Source organism: Perca flavescens, chromosome 17 (assembly GCF_004354835.1).
Source record: "Perca flavescens isolate YP-PL-M2 chromosome 17, PFLA_1.0, whole genome shotgun sequence".
Classification (NCBI taxonomy): Eukaryota; Metazoa; Chordata; class Actinopteri; order Perciformes; family Percidae; genus Perca; species Perca flavescens.
Window position 1 is genome coordinate 34328856 of NC_041347.1, and position 12500 is coordinate 34341355.

General features: G+C 43.2%; 1 protein-coding gene across 1 annotated transcript in view; it reads right to left on the reverse strand.

Moving 5' to 3' along the window:
* The window catches only part of ubr2 (ubiquitin protein ligase E3 component n-recognin 2), a 31423-nt gene that overhangs the window by 4856 nt on the left and 14067 nt on the right, over nt 1-12500 (reverse strand). The window contains exons 10-14 of the mRNA XM_028603003.1: nt 10694-10782; nt 9896-9994; nt 6598-6761; nt 3304-3403; nt 2929-3057 (exon numbers count right to left, since the gene is read on the reverse strand). Of these exons, the coding sequence (XP_028458804.1) occupies nt 2929-3057; nt 3304-3403; nt 6598-6761; nt 9896-9994; nt 10694-10782 (581 nt within the window). The remainder of the gene's footprint in view (nt 1-2928; nt 3058-3303; nt 3404-6597; nt 6762-9895; nt 9995-10693; nt 10783-12500) is intronic.

The window sequence follows — 12500 nt, forward strand, 5'->3', positions numbered from 1 at the left end:
GTGGTATGTGTGTTTGGTCTGTGTGTGTGTAGTCTGTTTGTGTGTGTGTGGATTTGTGTGTGTGTGTGTAGTCTCTGTGTTTACTGAGTCTGTGTGTGTGCGTGCGTGTGTGTGTTGTGTGTGTCTGTGTGTAGTGTGTGCGTGTAGTGTGTGCGTGTGTGTGTGTGTGTGTGCGTGTGTGTAGTCTGTGTGTGTGTGTGGATTTGTGTGTGTGCATGTGTGTGTAGTCTGTGTGTTTACTGAGTCTGTGTGTGTGTGCGTGCGTGTGTGTGTAGTGTGTGCGTGTGTATGTGTGTGTAGTGTGTGCGTGTGTGTGTGCAATGTGTGTGTCTGTGTATAGTGTGTGTGTGTGTGTAGTGTGCGTGTGTCTGTGTGTGTAGTGTAGACTAACATCAGAGGAGCACCACTCCTGGATCATGGAGATGATGTAGTGTGTAGTGTGTAATGTGTGTGTAGTGTATAGTGTGTGTAGAGGTGGGCGAAATATCGTTTAGAAGATAATATCCAAATTGTTGTCTGGACGATATGCAAAATTGGGATATTGAATATTTCATAATTTGTACAATCCGACCCCCCAAACATGAAAAGAGCTGAAGGAAGTTAAAGAGAAAACCAATAACTCACACTTTAACCTTCTAAACAATTATATGTAGCGATTTTAATACTGTAGGGGTTTGTTTGACTGTATTTTTTGTACAAAATCACGATCGTCCCGCACGAGAGTAAGCTGCTACTAGTTCTTACCTGTGTGTTATGACATTCACTCATGTCAACAAAGAACTAATCAATACAGGACCACGATACGACACACTGACCTAATCAATACAGGACCACGATACAACACACTGACCTAATCATACGGGACAGGATCAATACAGGACCGCGATACAACACACTGACCTAAAGGACCACGATACAACACAGGACCTAATCAATACAGGACCACGATACTACACACTGACCTAATCAATACAGGACCACGATACAACACACTGACCTAATCAATACAGGACCACGATACTACACACTGACCTAATCAATACAGGACCACGATACTACACAGCTGTTACGAGAACATAATAACATCCCTGAGGAAATAGCCTGACCGAGCCCTCCAGGTTGTTGTCGGCGCTAGCACGGTGAGCTAACTAGCACGGCGAGCTAACTAGCACGGCGAGCTAACTAGCACGGCGAGCTAACTACCGGCAGGATGAGAACATAACTCAGACGAGACCAGAGGCGGAGGACTGGATTGTTGAGCACCATGAATGGAGTACCAACTGCAGGATCGTTGCCCAGCACGGCTCACCTGACCTGGAGCCCTGTCGGTAATATACACTGCCGTCTACATAGCCCCCGATGCTAACGTTAGCACAACTTTGGTTCACTGCTAACCATAGTGAACAAACTGCAGCGCGATCACCTGGATACGGGACACAGGGGACTTTAACAAGGAGTTCCCCTCCAGCTTTCTCCAGCATGTAGATTGTTACTAGAGGGAAGAACACACCAGACCATGTTACTCTAACAGCAAGAAAGATACACAACTGCTCCTCTCCCTCAGTGTGTGTGTAGTGTGTGTGTGTAGTGTAGTGTGTGTGTAGTGTATAGTGTGTGTGTAGTGTGTGTGTGTAGTGTAGTGTGTGTGTAGTGTATAGTGTGTGTGTAGTGTATAGTGTGTGTGTAGTGTTTAGTGTATAGTGTGTGTGTGTGTAATGTGTAGTGTAGTGTGTGTGTGGTGTGTAGTGTATAGTGTGTAGTGTAGTGTGTAGACTAACATCAGAGGAGCACCACTCCTGGATCATGGAGATGATGTGAGTGTGTAGTGTATAGTGTGTGTGTAGTGTATAGTGTGTGTGTGTAGTGTATAGTGTGTGTGTAGTGTGTAGTGTATAGTGTGTGTGTGTAATGTGTAGTGTAGTGTGTGTGTGGTGTGTAGTGTATAGTGTGTAGTGTAGTGTGTAGACTAACATCAGAGGAGCACCACTCCTGGATCATGGAGATGATGTGAGTGTGTAGTGTATAGTGTATAGTGTGTGTGTGTAATGTGTAGTGTGTGTGTGTAATGTGTAGTGTAGTGTGTGTGTGGTGTGTAGTGTATAGTGTATAGTGTGTGTGTGTAATGTGTAGTGTGTGTGTGTAATGTGTAGTGTAGTGTATAGTGTGTGTGTAGTGTATAGTGTGTAGTGTAGTGTGTAGACTAACATCAGAGGAGCACCACTCCTGGATCATGGAGATGATGTGAGTGTGTAGTGTATAGTGTGTGTGTGTAGTGTGTAGTGTATAGTGTGTGTGTGTAATGTGTAGTGTAGTGTGTGTGTGTGGTGTGTAGTGTATAGTGTGTAGTGTGTGTAGTGTGTAGACTAACATCAGAGGAGCACCACTCCTGGATCATGGAGATGATGTGAGTGTGTAGTGTATAGTGTGTGTGTGTGTGTAGTGTATAGTGTGTGTAGTGTATAGTGTGTGTGTGTGTAATGTGTAGTGTAGTGTGTGTGTGATGTGTAGTGTATAGTGTGTAGTGTAGTGTGTAGACTAACATCAGAGGAGCACCACTCCTGGATCATGGAGATGATGTGAGTGTGTAGTGTATAGTGTGTGTAGTGTATAGTGTGTGTGTGTGTGTGTAATGTGTAGTGTAGTGTGTGTGTGGTGTGTAGTGTATAGTGTGTGTGTAGTGTTTAGTGTATAGTGTGTGTGTGTAATGTGTAGTGTAGTGTGTGTGTGATGTGTAGTGTGTGTGTGATGTGTAGTGTATAGTGTGTAGTGTAGTGTGTAGACTAACATCAGAGGAGCACCACTCCTGGATCATGGAGATGATGTGAGTGTGTAGTGTATAGTGTGTGTAGTGTATAGTGTGTGTGTGTGTAATGTGTGTGTGTGTGTGTGGTGTGTAGTGTATAGTGTGTGTGTGGTGTGTAGACTAACATCAGAGGAGCACCACTCCTGGATCATGGAGATGATGTGAGTGAGTTTCATCTGCATGGTGAACGCTGCTTCCCACTCCGGCTCCATCTCTATGTGCTGCCCCACCTGTCTCACCACTGGGTCCATACCCTACAGACAGACAGAGAGAGAGAGACAGGTTAGAGAGAGACAGACAGGTCAGAGACAGATAGACAGACAGATAGAGAGAGATAGAGAGAGACAGATAGGTCAGAGACAGATAGAGAGGAAGACCGACAGAGAGAGAGAGACAGACATAGAGAGAGACCGACACAGAGAGAGACAGACAGAGAGAGAGACAGGTTAGACAGATAGAGAGAGACAGACAAACAGACTAGAGAGACAGACAGGTTGTACCTGCATACACTTGAGCAGCTCCAAAAAAGCGTCCAGACCTTCTAGAAACTTCAGTCTGAGCTGATCGCCCCACTCAGAGGGACGACTGATCAGAACATACCTGCAGCACAGACAGACAGGCAGAGAGACAGACAGGCAGAGAGACAGACAGGCAGAGAGACAGACAGGCAGAGAGACACACATACATACAGACAGAGTTTAGTTGTCAACTATTAAATTAATCTCCAACTACTTTGATAATCTGAGTCATTTTTAATGAGAAAACTTGTGTGATGTCAGCTTGTTAAATGTGAATATTTTCTAGCTTCTGTGTATAACTGGTATATATATATCTTGTATATAATCTAGTATATAACTGGTATATATCTCGTATATAATCTAGTGTATAATTGGTATGTATCCTGTATATAATCTAGTGTATAACTGGTATATATCTGGTATATAATCTAGTGTATAGCTGGTATATATCTGGTATATAATCTAGTGTATGGCTGGTATATATCTGGTATATAATCTAGTGTATAACTGGTATATATCTGGTATATAATCTAGTGTATAACTGATATATATCTGGTATAAAATCTAGTGTATGGCTGGTATATATCTGGTATATAATCTAGTGTATAACTGGTATATATCTGGTATATAATCTAGTGTATAACTGGTATATATCTGGTATATAATCTAGTGTATAACTGGTATATAATCTAGTGTATAGCTGGTATATATCTGGTATATAATCTAGTGTATGGCTGGTATATATCTGGTATATAATCTAGTGTATAACTGGTATATATCTGGTATATAATCTAGTGTATAACTGGTATATATCTGGTATATAATCTAGTGTATGGCTGGTATATATCTGGTATATAATCTAGTGTATAACTGGTATATAATCTAGTGTATAACTGGTATATATCTGGTATATAATCTAGTGTATGGCTGGTATATATCTGGTATATAATCTAGTGTATAACTGGTATATATCTGGTATATAATCTAGTGTATGGCTGGTATATATCTGGTATATAATCTAGTGTATAACTGGTATATAATCTAGTGTATAACTGGTATATATCTGGTATATAATCTAGTGTATAACTGGTATATATCTGGTATATAATCTAGTGTATAACTGGTATATAATCTAGTGTATGGCTGGTATATATCTGGTATATAATCTAGTGTATAACTGGTATATATCTGGTGTATAATCTAGTGTATAGCTGGTATATAACCTAGTGTATAGCTGGTATATATCTGGTATATAATCTAGTGTATAGCTGGTATATATCTGGTATATAATCTAGTGTATGGCTGGTATATATCTGGTATATAATCTAGTGTATAACTGGTATATATCTGGTATATAATCTAGTGTATAGCTGGTATATATCTGGTATATAATCTAGTGTATAGCTGGTATATATCTGGTATATAATCTAGTGTATAACTGGTATATAATCTGGTGTATGGCTGGTATATATATATGGTATATAATCTAGTGTATAACTGGTATATATCTGGTATATAATCTAGTGTATAGCTGGTATCTATCTGGTATATAATCCAGTGTATAGCTGGTATCTATCTGGTGTATATAATCTAGTGTATAGCTGGTATATAATCTAGTGTATAACTGGTATATATCTGGTATATAATCTAGTGTATAACTGGTATATAATCTAGTGTATAACTGGTATATATCTGGTATATAATCTAGTGTATAACTGGTATATAATCTAGTGTATAACTGGTATATAATCTAGTGTATAACTGGTATATATCTGGTATATAATCTAGTGTATAACTGGTATATAATCTAGTGTATAGCTGGTATATATCTGGTATATAATCTAGTGTATGGCTGGTATATATCTGGTATATAATCTAGTGTATGGCTGGTATATATCTGGTATATAATCTAGTGTATGGCTGGTATATATCTGGTATATAATCTAGTGTATAACTGGTATATAATCTAGTGTATAACTGGTATATATCTGGTATATAATCTAGTGTATAACTGGTATATATCTGGTATATAATCTAGTGTATAACTGGTATATAATCTAGTGTATGGCTGGTATATATCTGGTATATAATCTAGTGTATAACTGGTATATATCTGGTGTATAATCTAGTGTATAGCTGGTATATAATCTAGTGTATAGCTGGTATATATCTGGTATATAATCTAGTGTATAGCTGGTATATATCTGGTATATAATCTAGTGTATAACTGGTATATATCTGGTATATAATCTAGTGTATAGCTGGTATATATCTGGTATATAATCTAGTGTATAGCTGGTATATATCTGGTATATAATCTAGTGTATAACTGGTATATAATCTGGTGTATGGCTGGTATATATATGGTATATAATCTAGTGTATAACTGGTATATATCTGGTATATAATCTAGTGTATAGCTGGTATCTATCTGGTATATAATCTAGTGTATGGCTGGTATCTATCTGGTATATAATCTAGTGTATAGCTGGTATATAATCTAGTGTATAACTGGTATATATCTGGTATATAATCTAGTGTATAACTGGTATATAATCTAGTGTATAACTGGTATATATCTGGTATATAATCTAGTGTATAACTGGTATATAATCTAGTGTATAACTGGTATATAATCTAGTGTATAACTGGTATATATCTGGTATATAATCTAGTGTATAACTGGTATATAATCTAGTGTATAACTGGTATATAATCTAGTGTATAACTGGTATATATATCTGGTATATAATCTAGTGTATAACTGGTATATAATCTAGTGTATAACTGGTATATATCTGGTATATAATCTAGTGTATAGCTGGTATATAATCTAGTGTATAACTGGTATATATCTGGTATATAATCTAGTGTATAGCTGGTATATATCTGGTATATAATCTAGTGTATAACTGGTATATATCTGGTATATAATCTAGTGTATAGCTGGTATATATCTGGTATATAATCTAGTGTATAACTGGTATATATCTGGTATATAATCTAATGTATAACTGGTATATAATCTAGTGTATAACTGGTATATATCTGGTATATAATCTAATGTATAACTGGTATATAATCTAGTGTATAGCTGGTATATATCTGGTATATAATCTAATGTATATCTGGTATATAATCTAGTGTATAACTGGTATATATCTGGTATATAATCTAGTGTATAGCTGGTATATATCTGGTATATAATCTAATGTATAACTGGTATATAATCTAGTGTATAACTGGTATATATCTATATATATTTAGGTTCCTAACTTGAGGTCTCCGATGAGGCTCTGCACCCGTCCGAACTTGAAGGCCTGCTGGGCGGTGTATCGGTCGAACTGGAAGCGTCCCTGCAGGTCTCGGTGGCGGAGGTGATCCACAAAGGTCCTGATGATGGTGGTCATCAGGTCCTCCTCCACCATCAGCATCCGGGCCTGGTACACACACACACACACACACACACACACACACACACACACACACACACACAATACGGCGAGGCGTATTTCAAGTGAATGTTGTTTTTCAGACAACAGCAGCTGCAGACTGTCGTACGTCTCGTGTTGGAAACAGAGACAAACCTTTACACCGTTTAGCCGTCAGCATTTTAACTGTGTTCACTCCAACTGCTAGCTAACGGTATGCTAACGTTACCTGCTGCCAAGTGGAGTGTTAACTGGCGTTTCATACCCGTGCAGCGATGTTTCGGTTGACTCTAACGTCCGTTAAGGAGCATCAGAGAGAAGCGCAGGCATTTAAGTGGCACCAAAATCTGCGTTGCTATTCGGTCCGGTAGATACCGGTCGTTAGGGCACCCGTCGGTGCCGTAGCACCGGGTCTCGGTAACAGCTGAATATTCTCTCTCATGATGAAAAAGTAGAGACTTGTAGACGAAAATGAAGAGAGATTTTATCTTAGTTTTTATTTTATGCAAAACATTTTAGTCTCGTCTTTTTTCTAAATGTTAATTTAGTCTTAGTCAGCGTTTTTGGACATTGGTGCAGTCTCGTCATCGTCTCGTCTTAGTCATGGAAGAAAAGGTCGTTGACAAATACAGTGGGGGAAATAAGTATTTGACCCCTTGCTGATTTTGCAGGTTTGCCCACTTACAAAGAATGCAAAAATCTACAATTTTAATCATATGTACATTCTAACAGTGAAAGACAGAATCCCAAAGAAAATTCCAGAAAATCACATCATATGAATTTATTAAAATTGATAACCATCTGATGAGGAAAAACAAGTATTTGACCCCCTGGACAAACAGCATGTTAATATTTTGTAGAAAAGCCATTATTGGCCAGCACAGATGTCAAACGGTTTTTATAGTTGGTGACAAGGTTTGTGCACATTTGGGCAGGGATGTTGGCCCACTCCTCCCTGCAGACAGCCTCCAAATCATTCAGGTTCGAGGTTGTCGCCTGGCAACTCAATTTTAAGCTCCCTCCAAAGATTTTCAATCGGATTCAGGTCTGGAGACTGGCTAGGCCACTCCAGAACCTTGATGTGCTTCTTCTTCAGCCACTCTTTTTGTTGCTTTGGCCGTGTGCTTAGGGTCGTTGTCGTGCTGAAACACCCATCCTCGACCCATCTTCAGCTCTCTCACTGAGGGAAGGAGATGTCGGTCCAGAATTCCACGATACATGGCCCCGTCCATCCTCCCCTCAATACGATGGAGTTGTCCGTCCCCTTGGCTGAAAAGCACCCCCAAAGCATGATGTTGCCACCACCATGCTTGACGGTGGGGATGGTGTTCTTTGGGTTGTACTCGGTTCTTTGCCCTCCAAACACGACGAGTTGAGTTGAGGCCAAAAAGTTCTATTTTGGTCTCATCTGACCACATCACCTTCTTCCAGGCCTCTTCTGAGTCGTCCAGGTGGTGAATGGCGAACTTCATGCGGGCCTGTACATGTTTCTTCTTGAGCAGGGGGACCTTGCGTGCGCTGCAGGATTTCAATCCATGACGGCGTAGTGTGTTACCAACCGTTTCTTTTTGTAACTGTGGTCCCAGCTGCCTTCAGTTGATTCATCAGTTCCCCCTTGTGGTTTTGGGATGATTCCTCACCGTTCGCATGATCAGGGACACCCCACGAGGCAAGATCTTGTATGGAGGCCCAGACCGAGGGAGGTTGGCGGTTGTGTGGTGCTTCTTCCATTTCCTGATAACTGCACCGACAGTTGATCTTTTCTCTCCAAGTTGCTTTCCGATTCTCTTGTAGCCCATCCCAGCCTTGTGCAGATCAACAATCTTGTCCCTGATGTCCGTGAGAAAGCTCTTTGGTCTTGCCCATGGTGGTGATGTTGGATGCTGGTTGTTTGGGTGTTCACAGGTGTCTTTTATACAGGTAACGAGGTGAGGCAGGTATATTTGATGTAGATAATTGGTTCGGATTGGGGCTGTGTCTTAAAGAAAGACTAACTGGCTTGTAGGAGCCAGAATACTTGCTGTTTGTCCAGGGGGTCAAATACTTGTTTTTCCTCATCAGATGGTTATCAATTTTAATAAATTCATATGATGTGATTTTCTGGAATTTTCTTTGGGATTCTGTCTTTCACTGTTAGAATGTACATATGATTAAAATTGTAGATTTTTGCATTCTTTGTAAGTGGGCAAACCTGCAAAATCAGCAAGGGGTCAAATACTTATTTCCCCCACTGTATTTAGTCTTGGCTGACGAAATTAACATTACTCACTACAAGCTCAGGTCCTCAAACACACAATACAAGCTCAGGTCCTCAAACACACACACACACACACACACACACACACACACACACACACACACACACACACACACACACACACACACACACACACACACACACACACAACTAGCTCAGGTCCTCAAACACACACAACTAGCTCAGGTCCTCAAACACACACAATACAAGCTCAGGTCCTCAAACACACACAATACAAGCTCAGGTCCTCAAACACACAATACAAGCTCAGGTCCTCAAACACACACACACAACTAGCTCAGGTCCCTGGCCTTCAGGCAGCGTTAGAGGACTCAGAGTCTCGTAGAAGAACTGATAACTAGTGATCCTTCTACTGGCCCTGGTGCATCCCATTCTAACAACACACAGACGTTGCTGAAAGATCGGCTTATAATACTATACTGTGAAATAGAGAGAAAGACAAGTTTGGGGATGGTTCTAGATAACACGGTATCACGTGAAGGACTGGTTGTATCGGTAATCGGTATCAGGTAATCATCAGAGAATCCTTCTCAGCCTGAACTCAGCAGCAACGAGAGCCACAGCTCCATCACGGTCACTGTCACATGGTCACAACGTACAGCAGAGAGACAGGCAGGCAGAGAGAGAGACAGGCAGAGAGAGAGACCGGCAGAGAGAGACAGACTGAGAGAGACAGAAACAGAGAGAGAGAGAGAGAAGCAGAGACAGACAGGAAATGAGAGAGAAAGGCAGAGAGAGAGAGAGAGAGAGAGAGAGAGAGAGAGACAGGTGTGGCAGAGAGAGACAGAGAGACAGGTGTGGCAGAGAGAGACAGAGAGACAGGTGTGGCAGAGAGAGACAGAGAGAGACAGGTGTGGGTACTCACCATGGTTGGGACGGTGAAGAGTTGAACAGACAGCGAGGTCACTGACACCACTCTCTCGTGGTCGCCCTCCATGAAGTCTGTCTGGAGGCGTCTGTAGTTCTGGGGGGGGCAGAGGTCAGAGGTCACTGCTGCCCGGTTTAACTTGAACCAGCGTGTCTTACTATAGATCAGGTGACTTATTAAAGAATAGGTGACTTATTATAGGACAGGTGTGTTACTATAGATCAGGTGTGTAACAGGTGTGCAACAGTGGCTCAGGTGTGTAACAGGTGTGTAACAGTAGATCAGGTGTGTTACAGTAGATCAGGTGTGTTACAGTAGATCAGGTGTGTTACAGTAGATGAGGTGTGTAACAGTAGATCAGGTGTGTTACAGTAGATCAGGTGTGTTACAGTAGATCAGGTGTGTAACAGGTGTGTAACAGTGGCTCAGGTGTGTAACAGGTGTGTAACAGTAGATCAGGTGTGTTACATGTGTGTAACAGGTGTGTAACAGTGGACCAGGTGTGTAACAGTAGATCAGGTGTGTTACAGTAGATCAGGTGTGTTACAGTAGATCAGGTGTGTAACAGTAGATCAGGTGTGTTACAGTAGATCAGGTGTGTTACAGTAGATCAGGTGTGTAACAGGTGTGTAACAGTGGCTCAGGTGTGTAACAGGTGTGTAACAGTAGATCAGGTGTGTTACATGTGTGTAACAGGTGTGTAACAGTGGACCAGGTGTGTAACAGTGGCTCAGGTGTGTTACAGGTGTGTAACAGTGGCTCAGGTGTGTAACAGGTGTGTAACAGGTGTGTTACCTTTGCAAACTGGATGGCGAAGATCTTCTTGTATTTGAGGTCCATGAGGAGGCTGTTCATCAGCAGCTGGTGGTAGATGTTCCTCGCCCCTACAGACACAAACAGGTACACCAACAGGTAAGTAGGTGGGTAGTACAGGTACGGAGGTAGGTAGTACAGGTAAGTAGGTAGGTAGTGCAGGTACGGAGGTAGGTAGTGCAGGTAAGTAGGTAGGTAGTGCAGGTACGGAGGTAGGTAGTACAGGTAAGTAGGTAGGTAGTGCAGGTAAGTAGGTAAGTAGTGCAGGTACGGAGGTAGGTAGTACAGGTAAGTAGGTAGGTAGTGCAGGCAACGGAGGCAGGCAATGCAGGTAAGCAGGTTGGTAGTACAGGTAACGGAGGTAGGTAGCACAGGCAAGCAGGCAGGCAGTGCAGGCAACGGAGGCAGGCAGTGCAGGCAACGGAGATAGGCAGCAGGCAAGCAGGCAGGCAGCACAGGCAGGCAGGCAGAAAGCAGGCAGGCAGGCAGGCAGCACAGCAGGCAGGCAGCGCAGGCAAGCAGGCAGGCAGCACAGGCAACGGAGGCAGGCAGTACAGGCAACGGAGGCAGGCAGTACAGGCAACGGAGGCAGGCAGTACAGGCAAGCAGGCAGGCAGGCACAGGCAAGCAGGCAGGCAGTGCAGGCAAGCAGGCAGGCAGCAGGCAAGCAGGCAGGCAGTGCAGGCAAGCAGGCAGGCAGCACAAGGAGGGAGGCAGGCATTACAGGCAACGGAGGCAGGCACAGGCAAGCAGGCAGGCAGTGCAGGCAACGGAGGCAGGCAGTGCAGGCAAGCAGGCAGGCAGCACAGGCAACGGAGGCAGGTAGTGCAGGCAACGGAGGCAGGCAGCACAGGCAACGGAGGCAGGCAGCACAGGCAAGCAGGCAGGCAGTGCAGGCAACGAGGCAGGCAGTACAGGTAAGCAGGTAGGCAGTACAGGCAACGGAGGCAGGTAGTACAGGCAAGCAGGCAGGCAGTGCAGGCAACGGAGGCAGGTAGTACAGGCAAGCAGGCAGGCAGCAGGCAACGGAGGTAGGTAGCACAGGCAACGGAGGCAGGTAGTACAGGTAAGCAGGCAGGCAGTACAGGCAACGGAGGTAGGCAGTACAGGTAAGGCAGGTAGGCAGTGCAGGCAACGGAGGCAGGTAGTGCAGGCAACGGAGGTAGGCAGTACAGGCAACGGAGGTAGGTAGTACAGGTAAGCAGGGCAGGCAGTGCAGGCACGGAGGCAGGTAGTACAGGTAAGCAGGCAGGCAGTGCAGGCAACGTAGGCAGGTAGTACAGGTAAGCAGGTAGGCAGTGCAGGCACGGAGGCAGGTAGTACAGGTAAGCAGGTAGGTAGTGCAGGCAACGGAGGTAGGTAGTACAGGCAAGCAGGTAGGTAGTGCAGGCACGGAGGTAGATAGTGCAGGTAACGGAGGCATTTTCAAGCATTCCAAACTTGTACACACACATATGGTAATAAAAATAGTCCAAAATTATGAAAACGTCACATTTTCTTGAAGGAGGAAATCCCTAAACCCCCAGAAGATACCTGCACCTGAGTCTTCCACGAACCCAGGGCAACACTAGTGTGTGTCTGTCTCTGTGTGTGTGTGTTTGTGTCTGTATGTTTGCGTCTCTATCAGTGTGTATGTGTGTCTCTGTCTTTGTGCGTTTGTGTGTCTCTGTCTTTGTGTGTTTGTGTGTCTGTCTTTTTCTGTGTGTGTGTGTCTCTGGTTTTGTGTGTGTCTCTCTCTGTGTGTGTGTGTGTGTGTGTGTCTCTCTGTGTGTGTGTGTCTCTGGTTTTG